This window comes from Heterodontus francisci, chromosome 48 (assembly GCF_036365525.1).
Source record: "Heterodontus francisci isolate sHetFra1 chromosome 48, sHetFra1.hap1, whole genome shotgun sequence".
NCBI lineage: Eukaryota > Metazoa > Chordata > Chondrichthyes > Heterodontiformes > Heterodontidae > Heterodontus > Heterodontus francisci.
In genome coordinates this window covers 2,068,371-2,091,767 of record NC_090418.1, presented here as the reverse complement: position 1 = coordinate 2,091,767, position 23,397 = coordinate 2,068,371, and the positions used below count along the sequence as shown (strand labels likewise).

General features: G+C 46.0%; 1 protein-coding gene across 1 annotated transcript in view; it reads right to left on the bottom strand.

Annotated features, from left to right (window-relative positions):
- dnah2 (dynein, axonemal, heavy chain 2) overlaps positions 1-23,397 on the bottom strand; it is a 178,845-nt gene that overhangs the window by 88,510 nt on the left and 66,938 nt on the right. Inside the window, exons 23-38 of the mRNA XM_068023578.1 lie at positions 23,220-23,394; positions 21,250-21,413; positions 20,706-20,867; positions 19,465-19,568; positions 15,377-15,533; positions 14,521-14,603; positions 12,668-12,848; positions 11,724-11,862; positions 10,672-10,889; positions 9,635-9,733; positions 7,232-7,357; positions 6,070-6,180; positions 4,263-4,451; positions 2,105-2,208; positions 1,023-1,212; positions 159-339 (exon numbers count right to left, since the gene is read on the bottom strand). Coding sequence (XP_067879679.1) covers positions 159-339; positions 1,023-1,212; positions 2,105-2,208; positions 4,263-4,451; positions 6,070-6,180; positions 7,232-7,357; positions 9,635-9,733; positions 10,672-10,889; positions 11,724-11,862; positions 12,668-12,848; positions 14,521-14,603; positions 15,377-15,533; positions 19,465-19,568; positions 20,706-20,867; positions 21,250-21,413; positions 23,220-23,394 — 2,383 coding nt within the window. The remainder of the gene's footprint in view (positions 1-158; positions 340-1,022; positions 1,213-2,104; positions 2,209-4,262; positions 4,452-6,069; positions 6,181-7,231; positions 7,358-9,634; positions 9,734-10,671; positions 10,890-11,723; positions 11,863-12,667; positions 12,849-14,520; positions 14,604-15,376; positions 15,534-19,464; positions 19,569-20,705; positions 20,868-21,249; positions 21,414-23,219; positions 23,395-23,397) is intronic.

Here is a 23,397-nt window from a genome sequence, read left to right as displayed (position 1 = left end):
CAACTGCTGTCTCGGTGGAGATTGGCTGGCTCAGTAAAGACGGAATGAAGCCTGGCTTAGCACTGTACTTTAGTGATCAGGAGTACGCTCTGTCATTTTTATAATGAGGGATGTGCCATCATGAGCGCATTCTGAACTATCTACTCTCAAAGTCTCACCTGGATTCATGGTGATGAAGATGCCACAGGACCAGACCAGGTTAATCTCACGACCCTCAAAGACAAAACGGGTCAGGTTGGCAGAAAGAGCAGACAGGATGGAGAGGATCTGCTGGGCCACCACAGACAACACCTCAATGTTGATGCGGTTGAACTCGTCAAAACAACCCCAGGCTCCAGTCTGCACAAACACACATGACTCTCATCAAAAACACTGAACAGTGAATTCAGAACAACACCGCCTTAACGATGCATGTGATACAAAAAAAAGGATAATCATGGAGCTGAAATTACACTCTATGAATTAACATTTTCTCTGGTAAGAAAGAAAGACCTTGTATTTCAGCATCTCAGGACATCCCAAAGTGCTTTACAATTGAAGTGTAGGAAACACAGCAGCCAATTTATGCAAAGTTATCAATTTATGACAGCACCTCCAACCGTGCAGCACTCCCCCGGCGCTGCCCCTCCAACCTTACAGTGCTTCCCCAGCGCTGCCCCTCCAGCCGTGCAGCGCTCCCCCGGCGCTGCCCCTCCGACCATATGGCGCTTCCCCAGCGCTGCCCCTCCAACCGTACACCGCTTCCCCTGGCGCTGCCCCTCTGACCATACAGCACTCCCCTGGCGCTGCCCCTCTGACCGTTCAGCAGTCCCTCAGTGCTGGCACCGGGAGTGTCAGCCTGGATTATGGACTCAAGTCTTTGGAATGGGATTTGAACCCATGACCTTCTGACTCAAAAGGCAAGAAAACTACCCACTGAGCCACAACTGACACTGGTGAAGTTTGTTTCCTGAAAAGAATTAAACTCCCTATCGCACAACAAAAAAAAATGCTAAATTATATTTTTGAGGCTCTCTTTTTACCTGTGCCAAACCAGAGTACATTCGGCCCATAGATTTGTAGTCCAGGCCTTCAGAGCAGTTCACCACAATCACATACATGCCCAGGGCCTTCCCCAGATCTTTTACAGTCTCAGTCTTCCCTGTTCCAGCTGGTCCTTTGGGGGATCCACCTCTGTGCAAGTGCAGGGCTGTTGTCAGTGTCATGTAACACCTGAAAAGGAGAAACCAAGGGAGATTGAGATGGGATGGGGGAGATTTCCTGTGGGGACTGCAGCTTGGACGATCTCCAACTCTTAGCCATATTGCCTGTGTGCAGAAGTAGTGTGGGAGAATTCACTGGACAGAGGGAGGCCAAAGATCTATGATCCTGTTCTACCATTAAGTGGCAGAGAAGGACTTGCTCTGTGCTGACTGTTGGAGAAACTGACTCTAGCGGAACCTGTGCATCATGCAATATAAAGAAAAGGGGCAGGTGTCCATGCCAGTATGGTGCACCTGCTGTGGGGGCTAGGATCATGAAACTGTAGTGTTGGCTCGCCACTAAGTTCCAGTGGCAGCAAGTCCTGCTCAAACAGACAATCACCTGACAGCAGGTAATTGCTCAGAAACTGGCTGCAGTAGAGAGACTAGCATTTTCCCCACTCTAATGTACTTGCTCTGGGAGTGTCTGACCAGACAATGAGAAGTCATACTATTAAACAGTGCTAGCATTTCTCACCTTGATGAAAACAATAACTCACCCCCCAAAAAAAAATATTATCAGCCTACTCCTGATAACTCAATTGCTTTTTTCACTAAAATGTTTAGTTATCTAATAATTTGACTTAAGCCCCATAAATAACAATAAAAGCTGAATTCAGAGCTAGAAAAAGATTTGTCAGATTATTTGAAGTGGTTTTGGAATTAACAGTAGACTGCATTCTCCTCCACTTGCTGATAGTGCTCCCATTTTAGACAGACACCAACTTTCCCCTTGATGACAGGAGACAGTGCACTTGATGTTCTACCAGCTCAAGAATGAGCAGAATGAGCCACCACACTTCCCCACCACCATCAGCACCATGCAACCCCACATTTGGTGAAAGGGGAGAGCTGAGCCCTACCTGTCTGTGAGTGGAGTGATCACCAGCCGCCCCGAGTTCCCCAGATACTCGTAGCCATACTGGAAGTGGGTGTTGGTTTGTCGGACAATACAATCATCTACATCCTATGGACAGAAAAACAATATAGATCTTCAAAACTACAGAGGACATCCAATCACAAACCAGCCACCAGTCAATCTAATAAATCAACAGATGCAGCAGGTCACTGGCCTATTCTGCTGTTACCATAAGATCATGTATGGAAATCGAACCTTTGCTCCTCTCTGCTCCTGAAAGTGCTTCCTAATGCTGGGGTTTGGTTTCACTGGTGACATTATCCTTCCAAGGCCAATGGTGACAGTAGCTTTACAGTGTCACTGGTGGCTTACCCAGAGGGTCATTCTTGTTAATCTAACCGTTAGTCTCAGCCAGCTATTTGACTGTAGTGGGCACCGCAGCTGATTCTGATCTCAGCTGATACCTATACGTGTGCATTTCCCACCAGTAACTGTGAGCCAAGGGCATGTCATACAACACCTCTGTTAGGCATGGGTGCCTGGTCCAATGTTGGCACCCTGGCTCAGATCAACTTCCTCAGCACAGACCAGGGATGGATATCGGAGGCCTGACTGGTCAATGTGGCCCATCACCACACCAGGTTGTATATGTTAGCACAGACCATCATGACAGATTGAACTCTATAAGCCATGTTAAATGAAGTTCAAATGCTTTATTGGCGGCCGTGCCTTCAGCTGCCTGGGCCCCAAGCTCTGGAATTTCCTCCCTAAACCTCTCCATCTCTCTCTCTCTCTTCCTTTAAGGCACTCCTCAAAACCTACCGCTGACCAAGCTTTTGGCCACCCTTCTCAATACTTTTTTTACGCAGCTCGGTGTCAATTTTTGCTTGATAATTGCTCCTGTGAAGATCCTTGGGCCATGTTGTTATATTAAACGTGTTAAATAAATGTAAGTTATTGTTGCTCCAACAGGACAAGTGCTACATTACTCTTTGGACTAATCTGGTCATCTAAGCCTCTACTGCTCCTTCCAATACAGCTTTAATCATTTTATAATTAGATGTATAATGAACTACTGAATTAAACAGTGGGGTGGTTCCAAGCTTGGCCTCACCAACCACTGCTTCTGGTTTTACTTCTCTTCTCTTGTTCTTTTCTACCCTCCTGCACCTGAGTCTTGGCTCTTGACCACTGTTTCTTCATAAAACATACGCGCCGACACCCCACATAGCGTGAGTAGCTGAGCCATGCAGAGCAGCAAAAGTTTGAACTTCAACCTTTCACCTGTGCAGAGTCAGCCAAACTCAGCTAGCACACTATCTGGGGACTCCTGTCGGAGCTCAGTGTGTTTGTGGGGTAAAGCATCCGGTTAGGCTTCCCTGTGATGATCCAAGGTCACATAGGCCTTACTGACATCTACTGTCGGAGGTATTTGAACTCTGTGTTGCCAAGCCAACTTCCAATCCTCTCGCATACCAAGTGTTCTGATATTTCTCAAGGACATCTGACCATCTACAGGGCTGAGTCCGTGGTCAGGAAAATCAGCTGTTCTGGGCATGTAGTGTTCGGCGCTACATTCCAAGGTACACCAGGAATGCCTGATGCCAGTATTGGCAGTTCTACCTCTGCTATTTCACTACAGTGAAATTGTGTGGGCAGGTGGGGCCTGTAAAACTGTATCTTCCAAGACGAGGAACAGTAGCATAGTGGTTATGTTACTGAACTAGTAATCCACAGACCTGGAATAATAATCCAAATACATGAATTCAAATCTCATCACAACATCTGGGAATTTAAGTTCAGTTAATAAAAATAACTGGTCTCGGTAATGGCGACCACGTAACTACTGGATTGTCATAAAAACCCATCTGCTTCACTGATGTCCTTCAGGGAAGGAAATCTGCCATCCTTACCCAGTCTGACCTATCTGTGACACCAGACCAATAGCAACGTGTCCTCTGAAATGGCCTAGCAAGCCACTCAGTTAAGGACAATTAGGGATGGGCAATGAATGTTGGCCTTGCTAATAGTGGTCACATCCAGGAAATGAACAAAAAAAGGGGAGATCATTGGCAGAGAAGGGGAGGATATATTTCTAATAAAATTGAGATGGAAGTGGTGTCGGGTTTAGTTTTGCATGTAGGTAATGATGCCTGATATACCTTATCCCAGTAGAGGCGGAGCTGGCTCAGCCAATCAAACGCAGTCACGTCCATACAACTGATCTTGTACAGTTTGTCAATGACATCCCGTGCGTGGACTTCCACTGTCACCAAAGCCACAATCTTCAGACGCATGATCTTTGTGAGGTTTCCACGTATGGCTTCAGAATACTTACGCAGCATGCTCACCTGCACAGGCATCAACATGATGTTCAGGGTTTTCTCAATGCACTGACCACCCATTGAATCTTAATGCTAACAGAGTTATCTCTCTCTCTCTCTTCCCCCCACCGCCCCCTCCTGCCTCACTCCCCAAACCCTCATTAAAACCACAGCGTGTCCAGCATGGATTTACCAGGATTATAAAGAACAGTTCTAAGGAGAGACTCAAAACATTGGGACAATTTCCACTGGAGCACAGCACAGTGCTGAGGAGATTTAGAGTTTTCTAAATCAATGAAGGTAACCATGATGATGAATGGGAAAAGATTTTTTTTCTCTGTTTGGGGAGAAAATGATGAGGTGTCATCAATTTAAAAGTGTTACCAAGAGAATGAGACAAGAGCTCATGGGTGATTTCTTTCTGAGGAGTTGTTGAAGTATACATAAAATGCTCTGTCACAGGGAGTAGAATTGAGGCAGAGACCTTTTTTTAAGGAAATAGTGATAAATATTTGAAGAAGGGGAAGACACAGAGTTACAGGGTGAATGTGTAGTAGTACGATTAGTTTGGGATTGTGCTAAGAGCTACTATATCATGAGCCAAATGGTTCCCTACTGTGCTGTAAACTATTTGTTCTATGAAAAGATTGACCTGCGCTGGGGGTACAATTTCACTGAAGGCAGGAAGCTTACCCACTAGTCATTCTCGATTGAGTCACTGTCTAGTTAACAGAGATGGGAAGCACTAGCAGGTGACTTAATTGGAGCAAGAACAGGCGTGCGAGGCTTGATTGCGTCCTCACCTGATGTGCACATTCCAGCTGGGCTGAAACATCAGGAGTGGGTTCTGCTTCCCCTAGCCTGCAGATGGGCGTGGGGTGGGGGGAGGTGGAGAGAGAGCTGAGGTCACTAACAGCGCACACCATTGCTGCAGCCTAGAGTAGCTAGCAGCACAACAACCCACCGTCTTCAGTTCATGGTGCTACTGGGGTAGATCTGTACATGGTCACAGCAGCAAGGGCACCTCACAAAACAGCTGCTCCTGTAGCCAATCCTTTTAGAGAATATAGAATAATACAGTGCATAAGGAGGCCATTTGGCCCATCATGTCCATGCCGGCGCTTTCAAAGAACATCCAGTTAATTTCACTCCCCGGCTCTTTCCCTGCAAATAGTTTCGCCTTCAAATATTTATCAAATTCCCTTTAGAAAGTTACTACTGAATCTGTTGCCACCACTCTACCAGGTAGCATGTTCCACATCCTAACTACTTGCCGTGTAAAGACGTTTTTTTCTCATCTCCCCTCTGGTTCTTTTGTCTATCACTTGAAATCTGTGCCCTCTGGTTATTGACCCTTTAGCCATTGGAAGCAGTTTCTCTTTCAGCTAGCTAAACACTTCATAATTTTGAACACATCTACCACATCTGCTCTTAGCCTTCTCTGTTCTAAGAACAACCCCAGTTTTTTCAGTCTATTCACATATAACCAGTTAACAAAGGGCACTGGGAAATATACCTTTTGGCACTTATAGAGTTCTAGGATAGTCAGTAGATGCTACTTCCCCATCCTAACTGAAACATATTTGTGTTCCCATAATTCAGATCGCTGTAATCTCCTGTGAAGACACCCACAAGCTCAACTCACCTGCTTTCTTTTAATAACCCAAAGTGGTTTCTTATCGCCTGCTTCTTTGGCCGACATCAGAGCCTTAGTGACATCAGTGGTCCACTGAATCTGACTTGAGGTGATAAGCATCTGTAATAAAATAAAGGGCTGAATGTTGGATAAACAAAAGGATGGAGAATGATCATGGAAAGCAGATTTAGGAATTCCCCACACAGAGAGCGATTAACACTTGGAATAGAAGCGGTGGATACTCAAAAAAGCCCTGGAGCTATTTAAGAAGCAGGTGGCTGCTACGTCCAGTGCACTGCAAGTTAACTTAGGTGAGCCAAACAGCTTTGTCACCTGTATCCATCCTGTGACCTATGAAAACTGTCATCGCAATTTCAACTGGGAAGTTTCAGAACTAACTGTGTTAGATTTCCCAGCTTGGTGAGGGCCACACTCACTGAGAGTGTTCATAGGTATATCTACAGCTTGTGATTTTCAGTCCATTTGGTGTTCTTGTGTCTAGAACAAACAGGTATAATAACTTCATAAAACAGCACATGTTTGATGGAATAGTGTAAAGGGATCTTTGCTCTGTTTCTAACCTGTGCTGCACGTGGCCTGGTAGTGTTTGACGGACAGTGCAAAGGGAGCTTTGCTCTGTATCTAACCCCATGCTGTATCTGCCCTGCGAGTGTTTGATATGACAATGTAGGTACTGAGAGAGCGCAGCATTATCAGAGTTCGTGTCAGATAATGAGGGAGCTCAACATTATCCAAGTTCCTGTTCTTGAGATGCGATGTTATATCAAGGCCTTGTCCATCTATTTATTTGTATATTGATGATCTCATGGCATTTTTTGAAAAGACCTTAGTGCCTTGGCCAACCTGCCTCCCTTAGCCAAAGCAACCAATAACTGACAAACTGGACATTCATCTCACTGTCTGCTTTCTGCCATCTTGCTATGCATAAATGGCTAGTACATTTTGCCTGCACAATAGGAATTACTGCACTTCAAATCTATTAACAGTGTGGGAATGACTTTAAAATGTTCTAAAACCCTGTGATAAGGCACAGTCTAAAACCACTCCGACAAGCTCAGACCTGAGAAATAAAAAGATCCATTAATGCTCAGGCTGATTTTCCCTCTGCAGAATTTCCAGCTAATCAGACTTAAAAACCCCAATTACTGACCTGACCAGGCCAGTCCTTCACCCACTTGTCCCGTCTGGTGAGCATTTTCTTCAGAGCCAAGCGGCACTCTTTCAGCAGGTCTTTGAGAGTAAAGCGCATGGTGCGTTCCACGTCACAGAGCCAAGCCTGTGGGACAAGAACACATTGCAACAACAAAAAGTGATGAGAAGATATGAAGCCTGTATCATTTAACCCTGAACACTCAGCAAGACTCCCAAGCATTAGCTGAGCTACTCGCAGACCTGGAAAGCCCCCTCGGCCTATGCTGAGTTAGCTGATCTCAGTCAGCACAGCATATTGCGAAGGCTCCAGTTGGCTTTGTTTTGCCTGGGATCAGGAGGAATAAATCAACTGGGTCATTCCCCACTGACATGTGCTGGAGAGTAGGTGTGGCTGCAGGTGTGTAGACACCTAGGGAAGGTAGGATCTGTGTTAGCGGCGACACTCTTGCAGTCGAATAGCCTGTTGATATCACCTTGAACAATGGTGATTAGGATGAGGTGCTGGAGGACACACAATGCCCATAGACCTGTTCCCTACCAAGCAGTCAATGCATTCAAGACAGAGGGAGAAATTTACCAATAGAAAGAAAGGTTGTGTAAAGAACAGAACCCTTCAAAATATGTGTAGGATCCATTGGCACTAAGCATTGCAAAATGATTTGAACTTTATATGCAGCTTTTGCCTTCTGTCGTACTGGTCAGTTTGCGTCAGACTCCTGTGATGACCTGAGGGACTGCACAGCACTGATTGGTGCTTTAACCCACTGCTGCTGTTGGTCCTAAAACTGGCACTCTGGGCAATGTCCTGATCATTTGGGAGTAGATAAACGGGACCAAATAAGAGGCAGCTAATTTAAAATGCGTAGCAGCATGGAGCAACATAATGTATGTGGGCAACTGGCTGTTTGCCTGCTGTAATAGACTGTTGAATCCATTAGCTGCCTTTGTGTGACAGTAAGTATAATTGCACCCTAAGGCTTTGAAGTTACACTAGGAATATTATCCAATGAAGAGATGAAAAGCAGTTCTGTGCTCACAACCAGAAGCCACAGTTGTAGAGTGTGCAGGTCAGAGATAGAGCTCAGCACTGCAGCCCCAAACCTCTAAAGCCCTCTCTCTGCAAGTGTGATCACAAAGTACTGCACCCCTCTAATATATTTAGATGAAATCTTTGTCTCTCTTTTAATGGAGACATTAAGCATTAAAGCCTTGGGAAGTAGAAATTTTATATAAAGTGAACACGTTCATATGTCATTATTAACCATGGTAGTTCCCTGCTCTTAAACGTCACCTATTGTTGCTCGCATTGCTTTCCTGGCATAGCATGCCTTAGCCAGTGCTGTAAACACTTCTCTATCCTGATCACACCAAATACATAGAATTACACGGAATTTACAGCACAGACAGTTCAACTGTTCCGTGCCAGTGTTTCTGTTCCACATGAACCTCCTCCCACCTTCTTCATCTCACCCTATCAGCATATCATTCTTTTCCTTTCTCGCTTGTGTTTATCCAGTTTCCCCGTAAATGCATCCATACTATTCACCTTAACCACTCCCTGTGATAGCGAGTTCCACATTCTCACCACTCTCTGGGGAAAGTAGTTTCTCCTGAATTCCCTATTGGATTTATTAGTGATTGTCTTATATTTGTGGCCCCTGGTTCTAGTCTCCCCCACAAATGGAAACATCTTCTCTACTACCCTATCGAACCCTTTCATAATTTTAAAGATCTCTATTAGGTGACCCTTCAGCCATCTCTTTTCTCGAGGAAAGAACCCCAGCCTGTTCAAAAACAGCTCTCAGTTCTGTTTCAATGTTTGTAAATCTTTTTTGCACCTTCTCCAGTGTCTCTATATCCTTTTTATAAAAGATACGGAGACCAGAATTGTTCACAGCCTTCCAAGTGTAGTCTAATCAAGGTTCAATGCAAGTTTAATGCAACTTCTCTGCTTTTCAATTCTATTCCTCCAGTGTTTGGTTTGCATTTTTTTTAAATGGCCTTGTTGGCCTGATTCACTACTTTTAATGATTTATGAATCTATATCCCCAGATCTCTTTACTCCTCTATCCCATTTCACCTCTTATTTTCCAGTTTCTCCTGACAATTCATCTATCTTATTTCTCTGGGGTGGGGACTGAGGGATGGTTGAATCTTTGGGGTGATTTAGTGATCCCAGTAAAGAGCTGCACTCTCATGGAATGCAATGGGCTGCAATGCAGTTGCCCCATCTCTGACAGCAGTACCCCTCATATCATCCACTGAATGTGGGGACAACTGGGACTTGGTTTGGTTCAGGCAGATTTGCTCCAACCACTGTAATGAGACTGAGATTGCATTAGTTTAGAACTGTGCTGCCGGTGAAGCCCCAACAAATCTAGCCAGCGAAAAATCTCCTTACCTCCACAGGTCCCTCGAGCAGAGTGGGATGTTTGAACTCCACATACTCTCCATCAGCAGCGAACATTCCGGCAGCTTCCATTTTGTTGGTGGTTCCAACCTAGAGAGACACGTCAGAGCTCTAGTTAGTTTGATGGTCGCAGTCATGAAAATCCATATGCTCAGCTGGTGTGGTTATAGTAAGGATAACAACTCAAATGGTTCACTAATATCCTTCAGAAGAGGTATCCACTCACCCTACATGGTCTGGCCTAGTTGAGACTCCAGTCTCCTACACCAGACAACTGCCTCTTAACACTAGCAACTGCCTGTTAACACCCTCTGAACCCCAGTTCTAGAAACTTGGAAATGCTAGCCCCTCCTCCTCTGCCCAGCAAAGGGGAGGAAATAAATACAGCCTTGCCTGCTGCCCACATCCTGAGAACAAATCATTTATTAAAAATCAATTTTAAAATACAACTCAGTCAAGAAAGGACTGCCGATGCCTTTGACTAGACTAGCAAATCCGGGTAACTAGTACAATAGGCGAACCTGTTAACGTTATTCCACAATGAAGGAGTGAAAAAAACTGTAGATCTGAACTAAGAACAGAATTGGTGGGAGTGCATTGCAGGTGGGACAGAGTTCTGTTCCAGCACTGACTAACAGTCTCTGTCAAGTTGCTGACAGACGTGCTGCACAATCCCAGCATTTTCTGTCCTCAGTGACAGACTTGCTGTGTGATGTGCAAAGTAACTAGTTTGAAGAGCTGCAAGTCAGCACAGTATCAGGAGACATTAATGTGTGGATTCGTGGGTAGAAAGTAAGCATTGGCAAATTGACGCTAATGCCCTAGTGTTAGAAAAGGCGCAGGCAAGGGCAAGCAAGTGGTCAGCAGATGAGGACAGGACTGACTTGGCTGTGATGTAGTGAAATACCTAAACAACATTTCATAGCCATATCTGCACAGGAAAAATAGCCATATGTCGACCACCACCCTTGAAACCGGCATGGGGTCAGCATCTATAGGGGATCTGGCAATGGGGCAAGTGACGCTACCTTTTGCATTTTGAGAGTTTTGATGTTATCAAAGCATTTCTTCATGTGGGGCTGCACTGCTGGGGGGTTGCGGGACTGTCCCAAGATCTCCAGCAGGTCGTCATTAGACAGGAAGTAGAAACGTGGGAAGATTTGGCGCTTGGTTTCCAGGTACATGTCCAGTGATTTCTCAATCTCTTCCAGCTTTGCGTTCATGCCATTCAATGAGTCCAGGAGACCTACGGGAAGCAACAACAGCAATTCATGTTTCTACACTGCTTCTAACAAAGAGGTCTCAAAGCACTTCACTTTAGAAGTGGCAATACACCAGCAAGAAACAAAAGGGAAAGACAGAGAGAGTTACAGTGGGTGGCGGGAGGGCAGGATTGGGATGGAGGAGCAAAGACACAGTTGATGGGAGGTGTACTGACTTTGGAAGTGTGGAGAGAGGTGGCAAAACTAAGAGAACTATGTAGGGAGTCCCAGAGTACTGGAGCTAGAGGCTGAATGGGCTGCCAACTTTGGTGCATTGTACAGATCAGGGGAAAAGACCAAGGACAAGATACAGTGGGTCAGGGGACATATTCTGGTGGAGCCTGCACAGCTATATAAGAATCGACAAGGTCTGCAATCATTCTGGCTTACAATGACATTGTAATGGCATCTAACAACATCCTTAGATGGGATAGTATCGCGACTGCAAGAGATCACCACAACATCAGTTTCCATCTGACTTTTGTTTTCCAACTCTATTCCCTTGCCTGCCCTCCGTTTCTGTTGTCATTCTGTTTTGCCAAGGTACAGTTCCGGGGTGATAGCAGCTCTCCAGGACCTTGCTCCAGTCGTCGTCTTTGTTCTAGACTCCCCTACTAGATAGCTTCTCTCCACCTAACCTATCAAATCCTTTAATTAACTTAAATAACTCAATTAGATCAGCCCTTAATCTTCTAGACTCAATGGAATACAAGCCTAGTCTATGCAACCTGCCCTTTTAGCCGCTGGCTCATCTGCGCTACACTCCCTTGGAAGCCAATATATCCTTCCTGAGGTGCAGTGCACAGAACTAAACACACCTGGGTGATGAGTTCCTCGAAGGGCATTGGGTTCACGGACGAAACGATACATTATGATTTTCCACTGAGCGTCGATATTCTCGAACTCTGCTGACTCCCGGGGAAGCTGTTTCCTGATGTCCTCGCCGAGGAAAATGTTCTGCAGCAAACAAAACCCCAGGAGTTTGTTACACACCATTACTGCCTACCAACTGTCTCTCCTCCTCTCCTGATTGCGCTGGGACTTTCATTCCTGTCACCCATCGGCTGAGGTCAGTGAACGGGGTACAGACTGGAAACTGAACCTGGGACCTTAAGAGTCTGTATGGCTCAGTACCAAGCAGAATATTTAACTACCAGTGTAAATTGCCTCTCCATACCAGCAACAAACTTTTATGCATAGTATAAATGAACTCTGCACACATGTTTTGATTTTGGGTCCAGAGGAATTCCTACTTGGCACAGGGAATCCTTCTCTGCAGTAAACTGACAACTGGACTGGTGTCTGCTGCCAAAAGCAGAAGGGTTCCAATTCCTTACTTTGAGCAGCATAGAAATTGACCCAACCATTTTTTGGAGACATTAACCTGCTTGCCCTCTCAGGTGGACGTAAAAGATCTCACAGCCACGATGTTGAAGAAGCGCCGAGGAGTTCTCCTCAGTGTCTTGGCCAATATTTGTCCTTCAACCAACATCATTAATAAAACATGATCAGATCATTATCACATTGCTGTTAATGGAATTTTGCTCTGTGCAAATTGGCTGCTACATTTCCTACATTACATTGGCTGTGAAGTGTTCTGGGATCATAGAAATGCAAGTTCTTTCTTTTCTTTCCTGAATTAAAACTGGGCAGCGTATTAATTGTGCGAGATTGTACTGCTGGTGGGAGCTGTACAAGCCAATAGTGCACAACAGACACCGATCAGTCACCACTGTGTTAGATCGGGGATGATGCCAGTTACCTCCAGGTACAGCCACTGCCTCTGTACGGTCAGGATCATTTCTATCACCTCCAGAATTAGAGAGAGGCACCGTTCCCAATAATCCACTTGCTTGTCAAATGCCCTCAAATAGGGAGAAGACTTCATGGTAGACAGCGTGAGCTGGTTTTCCTCTAATGTCTGGAAGATTTCATCGGTTCCTCTGCGCACAAATAAAGAAAACATATAAAAATATCAATGGGACAGCTCCTCACATTCACGTGGCAATGGGTTCTGCATCTGGCGCTTCCACAAGAGGCAATAGAAGGGATTTCTTGAGAGGGGCAACCTCCGCACAAGAGCCAGGTGCAGGTTGCAGGGCTGTTAAATGTGTCGGAGGTGTCCGAGAAATTAGCGTCAGCTCCTCCATAACCAACACCGGCAGTGCAGCTCACAGTTAGCTGTGCATCTGCAGCCAGCATGCAACCTATGCAGCCAATAGTATACACATGCTGCATGTATCAGCACTGGCTGTACACTTGCCAACCATTTATATCATGCAGCAGGCACATTTGAATAAAGATGTAACTTAGCACGGAGTGGGAGCCATTAACTCTGAGCAGCACAATTACTGCTGCAAGTTCCAAATTAGAGGGACCAAGTGAGCCTCACCAAGCTCAGACATGAAGCAGCGAAACATCTGTTACTGGTTACCAGGTTTTGTACAACTGTTTAATGTTTCATCCTTTGGGTTTTTGCTTGCTGGCCATGTTTTCTGGCTGCTTTTTTTTTGCACATTAATAAGCTTCGAGCAAGAACTGGGATTTTCATCTGGACTCAAGAGGTTTATCAATGTTTTCTGTGTGTGCTACATGCCAGCCTGGGTTTTTGCTCACTGCATGTTCAGGCAGAGCCTGAAGGGCTAGAGCTTTATTCTGTTTTGGTGGGGATTTCTCCACACCCACATGGACAGAACATACAGCACAGAAACAGGCCATTTAGCCTAACAGGTCCATGTCAGTCTTTATGCTCCACAAGAGCCTCCTCCCACCCCTCTTTATCTCACCAGATCAGCAAAACCTTCTATTCCTTTCTCCCTTGTGTGTTTACCTAGCTTCCTCTTAAATACATCTATCAATCACTCCCAGTGGTAGCGTGTTCCACATTCTCACCAGTCTCTTGGTAAAGATTTCCCCTGCATTATGGCTGTTGCATCCAGCAATTAGATCACACAATACGGACTGCAGAGATAGAGCTTCATTTCAACAGATGTGGCAGGGACACCTTGCGTTCACTTCATTCTGATATATTATAGCCCTGAAATTCCTGGCTGTGACCTCTGCTCTCTTTAGGGAAGTTTTCCATTCAGAGGCTCCCAGAGGATATTGCAAAACATATTGGGAAAGTCTCCATCCAGCCCATGGTTTTGTGTCCATTTCATTGTGAAGGATGTGGAGGGGGTAAAAGAGAGGTTAATAATCACCAGATATTCCCTTTTGTTTCTGCCCTTTTGCTTGATGACCTACAATGAGGCTTTGCCAAACCAGAAGCCATTCTCATCCTCTTTTTCAAATCCCTCTGTGGTCTCATTTCCTCCTCCAGCCTTTGAAATCTCTGCGCTCTTCCAATTCTGGCCACATCGCCTATTTCCTATGTACCACCATTGGCGGCTGTGCCTTCAGCTCGTCAGGCCCTAGATTCTGGAATTCCCTCCCTAAACCTCTCACCTCTCTCTCCTTGTTTAAGACACTCCATAAAACCTACCTCATTGACCAAGCTTTTGGTCACCTGTCTTAATACCTCCTTATGTGCCTTGGCTCCTGTGAAGCACATTGGGACGTTATATAATCTTAAAGGCGCTAAATAAATGCAAGCTGCTGTTGTTAAGTACCCACCTCAGCTTAAAATGGCCCTTGTCTTTGTAAGGCAAAAGATCCAGAGTTGTAACTTCCCAAGTTTTTCTTATTCCTTCCAAAGCCTGTTGAAAAATGACACCATTGAAGACTGGTTTAATATACTGTTAAAACTGAATAGAAATTCAGCTTTCAGCTTTAGCCTGCCTCACTGATGCTGAAGGACAGTTCCCACTGGTAAATAAAGGCCTGATCTGTTGAGCTGCCAATCACTGTTCCAAGGCATTGCCACATCCTTCAGTCTCTCCAGTTTTCACCCCTCCTCTCCTGCACTTGGGCACCTCTGTCCAACACAACATTGCCCTAATCAGTCAAGGCAGCAGTTTGCTGGAGTCCATCATTTTGGTGAATAGGTTTGGCCGCAGGAGAAAAGAAAACAGAAATTCAGTTGCTCCAATGGACTACCAAGAAATTAGGCTCTAAGTGGTGATGGAATACTCGCATATGGAAGGCATTGCCCAGGTTTCAAGCAGGGACCACTGAATCAAGATAAGGAGCAGGAAGTCTAGCCAACTTTCTTTGCTCCCTGTTTGAGCCCAGAATACTGAGACCATTTATTGAACCTTTTGTCTAGCCCACTATTAACTTAATATGGACCAGAGATTTGAACTAGGGCACCTGCCGACTCAGGAGGACAGCGGATGGTTCATTTACCCACTGGAGTGCTCTGCGAGCCAACGTTGTCTTTGAAGGGTCACCGGTACTTGGGTTCAAAGCTCATGCCGAGTGGAGGCAGTGAAGTTATGGAGGGAGTGGGGCTTGTTGATGTTATATGGTCATGCACAGAGTAGAACTGGACCGGCTCAAAATCCTTTGCACGCCATGTTGTTATCCCTACCATTTCAATGGAGAGTTCCTTGCTGGCTGCAGATGAAATGCTGTTGATTGCTTCCGAGTGCTGCTCCAAGCCCAGTTCAATGATCTTCTCCAGGGTGAAGTCATCGCTAGTATGGTCAAATATTTTCTGTACCTCATCCTTGATGCTATTCCAGTGTCTGCAAGTTAGTAATAGAAAGGATATTGATAACCAGTTTCAATGCTACTTCAGAAAGGCAGAAGGGGAGCAGCTTGGCTCCCAGGGCAACCTCAGTTTGCAATCCCCACTACAACAAGTTGGTCCATTCTGGAAAAAAAACGCCATTCCAGGCAGAGCCGTGGCTCAGTGAGTAGCACACTCGCCTTTGAGTCAGAAGGTCATGGGTTCAAGTCCCATTCCAGAGATCTGAGCGCATAACCTAGGCTGACACTTCCCTTGTACCAAGGGAGCGCAACACCATCAGAGCGGTCATAACGAGGGAGTGCAGCACCATCAGAGGAGTCTTTCTGAGGAGGCGCTAAACTGAGGCCTTGTCTACCCTCACAGATCTCACAGCACTACTTCAAAGAAGAACAGGGGTGTATCTCCCTGATGTAAATAAAAGCAAAATACTGCAGATGCTGGAAATCTGAAATAAAAACAAGAAAATGCTGGAAATACTCAGCAGGTCTGGCAGCATCTGTGGAGAGAGAAACAGAGCTAACGTTTCAGGTCAGTGACCCTTCTTCAGAACTGACAAATATTAGAAATGTAAAAGATCTTAAGCAAGTAAAGCGGGGGGTGGGGCAAGAGATAACAAAAGAGAAGGTGTTGACAGGACAGGGTCACAGAGAATAACTGACTAGAAGGTCATGAAACAAAGGCAAATGGTATGTTAATGGTGTGCTGAAAGACAAAGCATTAGTACAGAGAGGGTGGACATTAAAAAAACAGAAAGTGGGTATGCATAGTAGAAACAAACTAACCAAACTAAATAACCAAATAGAAAAGAAAAAATAACTAAACATAAAAAGGGGGGACCCGCCATGCTCTGAAATTATTGAATTCAATGTTCAGTCTGGCAGGCTGTAGCGTGCCTAATCGGTAAATGAGCTGCTGTTCGTCGAGCTTGTGTTGATGCAGCAATCCCAGGACAGAGATGTGAGCATGAGAGCGGGGGCAGGTGTTGAAATGGCAAGCAACCAGAAGCTCAGGGTCCTGCTTGCGACTGAGCGAAGGTGTTCCGTAAAGCGGTCACCCAATCTGCGTTTGATCTCCCCAATGTACAGGAGAGCACATTGTGAGCAGCGAATACAGTATACTAAATTGAAAGTACAAGTAAATCGCTGCTTCACCTGAAAGGAGTGTTTGGGGCCTTGGATAGTGAGGAGAGAGGAGGTAAATGGGCAGGTATTACACCTCCTGCGATTGCAGGGGAAGGTGCCCTGGTAAGGGGGCAAGGTGGTGGGGGTAATGGAGGAGTGGACCAGGGTGTTACGGAGGGGACAATCCCTTTGGAATGCTGACAGGGGAAGGGAAGATGCGTTTGGTAATGGCATCACGCTGGATGTGGCGGAGGGTGATCCTTTGGATCTGGAGGCTGGTGGGGTGGAAAGTGAGGACATGGGGAACCCTGTCGCAGTTCTGGGAGGAAGGGGAAGGGTAGAAGTGCGGAAAATGGGCCGGACACGGTTGAGGGCCCTGTCAACCACAGTGGTGGGGAATCCTCGGTTGAGGAAAAAGGAAGACATATCAGACACTGTCGTGGAAGGCAGCATCATCAGAGCAGATGCGTCGGAGACGGAGAAACTGGGAGAATGGAATAGACTCCTTACAGAACAGGGTGTGAAGAAGTGTAGTCGAGGTAGCTGTGGGAGTTGATGGGCTTATAATGAATATTAGTAGACAGCCTATCCACGGAGACAGAGAAGTTGAGGAAGTGAAGGGAAGTGTCGGAGATGGACCATGTGAAGGTGAGAGAAGAGTGGAAGTATCAGGAAGTATCTTTCTGATGTCCTAGTCCAATATTTTCCCTCAACCAAAATAACTCCAAAAGCTTATCTGGTCATTATCACATTGCTGTTTGTGGGAGCTCGCTGTGCCCAAACTGTCTGCCAATTTTCCAACATTACAACAGTGACGAGATTTGAAAAGTACTTCATTGGCTGGAAAGCACTTTGGGATGTTGTGAAAGATGCTATGTAATTGCAGGTTTTTATATAGGAGGCATGACCTGATGGGATTAAAATAATGTAAAAACCTCAAGCCATATTTTATCAGCACACACTGAATTTCTGAATAAAGACTGTGGAGCAGTTTTAACAGTTTAATATACACACACTACTTTAAAAGCTAAACATACTTTTGCTACCTGTGCTGCACAACCACTTGTCAGGAAACAGACAAGCTCTGATTTTCTTCCATTAATATTGAAGGCCCGAAAACCATGGCTGCGGAGTTATGAAGTTTTTCTCCAAGAAATCTTTTCTTTAAAAACAAATAGCTCTAAGTACCTTAAATAAAAACAAAAAGTGCTGGAAATACTCAGCAGGTCTGGCAGCATCTGTAGAGAGAGAAGCAAAGTTAACGTTTCAGGTCTGTGACCTTTCATCAAAGCTGGCAAAGGTTAGAAAAGAATTAGATTTTGGCTGCATTTGCTGACAATGCAACCACATGCGCAAATGCAGCCTGTTCCACTTAAACGTCACAACCTGCGACATTCAGGCAGCTGCCAGGACTAAAGATGGCGCTGCTCAAATAATCACAGAATGACAAAGTAAACCTATGGCAGCACACAATGGAAATCTAAAGTACAGTACCTCTGACAGTGCTGCACAACTCTAATTGTGTTCAGTGCCATTCCGTTCTAGCTGCTCGCTCCCTGCCCCCTGCTTCCTTCCCGCACCATGCCGCCCTAAGAAGCAAGGTGATGTAGGAGCACGTGGCAAAGAGGAGGGAAGCAGCGCCGCCTCGAGCAAGCATCTGGAGGGATGGGGGAGAGAGCGGGTGGCGGGGGGAGAGAGAGGTGGGGTAGGGGCTGGAGCGGAGCGGCCAGAGAAAGCGGCGGTGTGGAGGGGAGCTGAGCGGCCGGAGAGAGCGGCGGGGTGGGGGGGCGCAGAGCGGCCGGGGGGGCGCGGAGCGGCCGGAGAGAGCGGCAGGGTGGGGGGGCGCGGAGCGGCCGGAGAGAGCGGTGGGGTGGGGGGGCGCGGAGCGGCCGGAGAGAGCGGCGGGGTGGTGGGGGGTGCAGAGAGAGCAGCGGGGTGGGGAGCAGCTGGAGAGAGCGGCGGGGGTGGGGGTGGAGCGGAGCGGCCGGAGAGAGCGGCGGGGTTTGAGGGGGGGGGGGAGGGGGGGAGCGGCCAGAGAGAGCGGCGGGGTGGGGGGAGCGGCCGGAGAGAGCGGCGGGGTGGGGGGAGGGGGGGGAGCCAACCAGGCGCATTGCATGGAGATGTACACGTACGTGATGATGTTTTCGGCGCATGCGCTAACCAGTCCTGGCAAGTCGGAACGCCACACACGTGCAGACAGCAGGAGCCCGTCAACGCATGTGCACATCTTGGCGTAGCCTGATGATGTCAGCGGCCGGCTGCGTTGGCAGGAATCACTTGTTTAAGCAAGTGAAGGGGTGGGAGGGGTTGATGGGGAAGAGAACAAAGGGGAAGGCGTTTGACAGGACAGAGGGCAGGAGGTATTAAATAACAAAGTTGTCCTGGGACAAAGGTAAAGAGTGTGTTAATCCTTGTGGCGAAAGACAAAGCATTTGTCCAGAGAGAGTGTTAATAGCAGAATAATGAACAGCTCTGACTACATGAAAAGCAGGCGCATGGTTAAAAATAAAATCTTTTTAAAAAGGCCAGTCATGCTCTGAAGTTACTGAACTGAATGTTCAGTCTGCAAGGCTGTAGAGTGCCTAAGCACCTTAGCTCTAAGTACCTTTACTGCCCTGTTTCCCTCCAGCTTCATAGACTCCGCTACATGGCTATTAAGCTCTGCCTGTAACAGGCTGAAAACTGGAGGTAAAGATCTAAAGGTTAGGCAATTGAACAGAGGAGGTGTATAGACCCAGGCAATAGCGAGGGAATGATGCAACTGGGAACAATTAACAATAAAGGGGGAAGGCTCTCCAAACTCACCTGTCACGCATGGCTGGATTCCTCAAGTCTGTAATCAGTGGCATTGTCTTCTTAAACTGCTGAACCTTGTTCTTTGACGCAGTTACAATGTCCCAGTTCTTATCCTAAGAAGTATAACACAAGCATGCAATTAATTATTTTTTCTCTGAATAGTGATACCTGTAAATTGCAGACACCTCAGGATTTCGCAACACCTGTCCTTTTTTTTTTTGCAGGTGACCTTATTTGCAAAACGATCATCGTGCATACTGTAAAAACTCTCAGTAGAGTGGGGAGTTCTTTACTCAGCATCTATCGTGAATGAGGAACCCTCTTTCCCTGAGACACAGCCGTGCGAGCGTCCAATCCAAGAGATAGAGCGGTTTGCCTGCTACTGCTGCGTGTGTCGGGTAAAGAGCCTCCCCATTGCACAAAAAGATGTTTCACTCACAAAACTCTCACTGCCACCTTGCACTGACCTCAGGAGAATTTGGTGGAAGTAGGGACAGCAAAAAGGAAACCAGCTGCAAGGGGAGGTGGCAGCAATCCCAACTTTGAAAGATCCACATACAACAACTTTGCAACAGGCTGTCCCATGTTTTAAGTTGTGCACCGAAGGCTGACCAGAGTGTTTGAGGTTTCAGAGTGCCTCTTGTATATCTTACCATGCCAGTTGTTTGCCTCTGTCAATAAGTGTCCATTTCCTGGAAGCATGTTTGTACAGGTTTCACCCTCCATTGCATTGCACCCACACAGAGGGATTCTTGTCCATCAGTAAACATTTAGAATCAAACGATTGCAGTTTTCAGGTTTCGTTGCTGTGTTTATTTCACGATACCATCTGCTTGAGTTCCCTGTGTATCAGGGCCAGCAAAGCAGCACCTGCAGAGAAGTGGAACTGGACAATATGCAGCACTTCACCCTCTGAGAAGGATTGAATGGTGCTGGGCAGTGAAATGACAGCCTCCACCTCCAAAATAAGCTCAGCAGAGATTGCTTTCTACTTGGTCAAAATGAGTAATGCAAGACACGAACAAACTCAAAATGAGCAGGAAAGAAGTTGGGGCAAATCAAAAAATAGTGGTTAGGTGATAGTGAGTGTGCATTTAAATAGCAGGTGGCAGGAGAGGCTGGCAGAGCAAGGTATTTCAATTCTCTCTCCTGTAGGGACATTGCTCTGTACATTATTTTAAGCACACTAGTGAATGGATTGGCAGCAATACACACATCCTAGCAGGGTTGGAAGATAATGAGTTAAGTACCTTGAGAATCTGGCTCAGTTTGTTTAGTTTCCTGAAGTACCCCATGGCAGTATTCTCCATAACCTGCGTCTGTAGTGAGCTGAACTTTCCCCCCTTCCACTCTGCCCAAGATTCTTCCCATTGCTTGGTGACCTCCCACACCTGTTGAAGGTAATCCAGATCCTAAAAACCAAAAAAAGTTCAAAAGACGTCTATGACTTGTGAATGATACATCAATAAAATTAACAGAAACTGTTTCCACTGGCTGGTAGGTCGGTAACCGGAAGGCACAGATTTGAGGTAATTGGAAAAAGAACAAGAGGGAAGATGAGAAATTTTTTAACATAGTGAATTGTTGTGATCTGGAAGGTACTGCCTGACAGTGTGGTGGAAGCAGATTCAATAATAACTTTCAAATGGAGAACTGGATAAATCCTTGAAGAACAATATGCAGGGCTATGGGGAAAGAAAAGAGGGAATGGGACTAAATGGATAGCTCTTTCAAAGAGCCAGCAGTGGTGTGATGGGCCAAGTGGCCTCCTTTGTGCTTATGTCAGTCCCTTACCTTCTCCAGGGCCTGCAGCTCTTTGGACAAGGGCTGGTCAATCTTGAAGACATTGAGACCGTTGCGAATGGTATTTTCTTCTTGCTTCAGAAGGTTGAGGTTATGCCGCAATTCAGCGATCATAGCCAGGGCAGCTTCTGTGCTCATTGAACTGCTGAAGGGCCCTGCAAAGGAGAGAAATGACAGACCTTTAAACCTGTAGGGATGTCCTGGGCCATGCCAGCAGTGCAGTTCTGGAGGGTGTCACTCTTAGACCACCAGGATTGTCCGTTTAATAAGTGTCAATGAGCAAAGTCTCCATATAGACTCCAAACACCCCTCCACCCCGTCCCCCAATTTTAGGCCAAACCATTTATGTTTCCTGCCTCCCAGCAGAACACTCACCCTTTAGAGGTGAATCAAGCACTTTCTGAACAGCACCAGTTATTGCTGTTCCCTACTTTCCTTTCTTGTGATCCTGTGCTAATGTGCATCTACATTATTCGGATGCAAATCCTATGTTACATTATATTAACCAAGTCATTAAACTGTTCAAATAGCTGAAACAAGAGATACTCATCGGAGACTAATAACCACTTTCCTAACAATAAAGTAAGAAGCAATTTTCTCAACAAGATTGATGCAAATAAATTAGTGTTTCAAGGTGTCAGTCGTAGCTCAGTGTATAACACTCATACTTGAGTTAGAAGAGTGTGGGTTCGAGCCCCACTCTAAAGACTTGAGCACATGATCCAGACTGACACTCCCAATGCGGTTCTGAGGACGTGCTGCACTGTTGGAAGGTCAGTACTGTTGGAAGGTCAGTACTGAGGGAAGATCAGTACTGAGGGAAGATCAGTACTGAGGGAGCGCTGCACTGTCGGAGGGTGAGCACTGGGGGAGGGCCACACTGTCAGGGGTCAGCACTGTGGGAGGGCCGCACTGTCAGGGGTCAGCACTGAGGGAGTGCCACACTGTCGGAGGGTCAGTACTGAGAGAGGGCCGTACTGTTAGAGGTCAGCACTGTGGGAGGGACAGTACTGAGGGAGCACTGCCCTGTCGGAAAACGAAATAAAATAAAGACTTGCATTTATATAGGACAAAAACAAAATACTGCGGATGCTGGAAATCTGAAACAAAAACAGAAAATACTGGAAATACTCAGCAGGTCAGGCAACATCTGTGCAGAGAAAAAGAGTTAACGTTTCAGGTCGATGACCTATCATCAGATCTGCAGCTCTGATGAAAGGTCATTGACCTAAATATTAGCTCTGTTTTTCTCCCCACAGATGCTGCCTGACCTGCTGAATATTTCCAGCATTTTCTGTATTTGTTGCATTTATATAGGGCCTTTCACATCCACTGGACGTTTCAAAGCACTTTACAGCCAATGAAGTACTTTTGAAATGTAGTTGCTGTTGTAATGTAGGAAAAGCAGCAGCCAATTTGCGCACAGCAAGCTCCCACAAACAGCAATGTGATAAATGGCCAGATAATAAGTTTTTGTGATGTTGATTGATGGATAAATATTGGCTAAGATAACTCCCCTGCAGTATTGAGGGAGCAGTACACCACTGGAAGGGTCGTACTGAGGAAATGCTGCTCCTTCAGAAGTGTTGTCTTTCAGATGAGATGTTAAACCGAGGTTCCATCTTCCCAAAATATCCTACAGCCACTATTTTGAGGAACAACAAGGGAATTCTCCCCGGTGTTCTGTTTAACGTGGACCAATATTTATCCCTCAACTAACATCACTTAAAAAATCTGATCATTATCACATTGGTGCGTGTGGGAGCTCGCTGTGTATGAAATTAACTACTGTGTTTCCCTACATTACACTTCAAAAGTACTTCATTGGCTGTGTAGCACATTGGGATGTCTAGAGATCATGTAAGGCACAATAGAAATGCAAGATCCTTCTTTCTTTAACTGCTATGCATGAATATTGTAAAAAATGTAGGTTTCTGGGGTAGTGAGCTCTCTTTGTCTACCTCTCAGGTTAAAATCTTCAATGGAATTATGAGTCTTCTTCTTCAGGTCTTCTGCAGAGTGGATAAGACTACCCCTGAACCTCTCCTTCTGTTTTTTCAGCATGACTTCGCTGTCAATGATCGTCTGCTGGAAGTTGAGCCATTCACCATTCAGCGACTCCAATCTCTGCTGGACCTG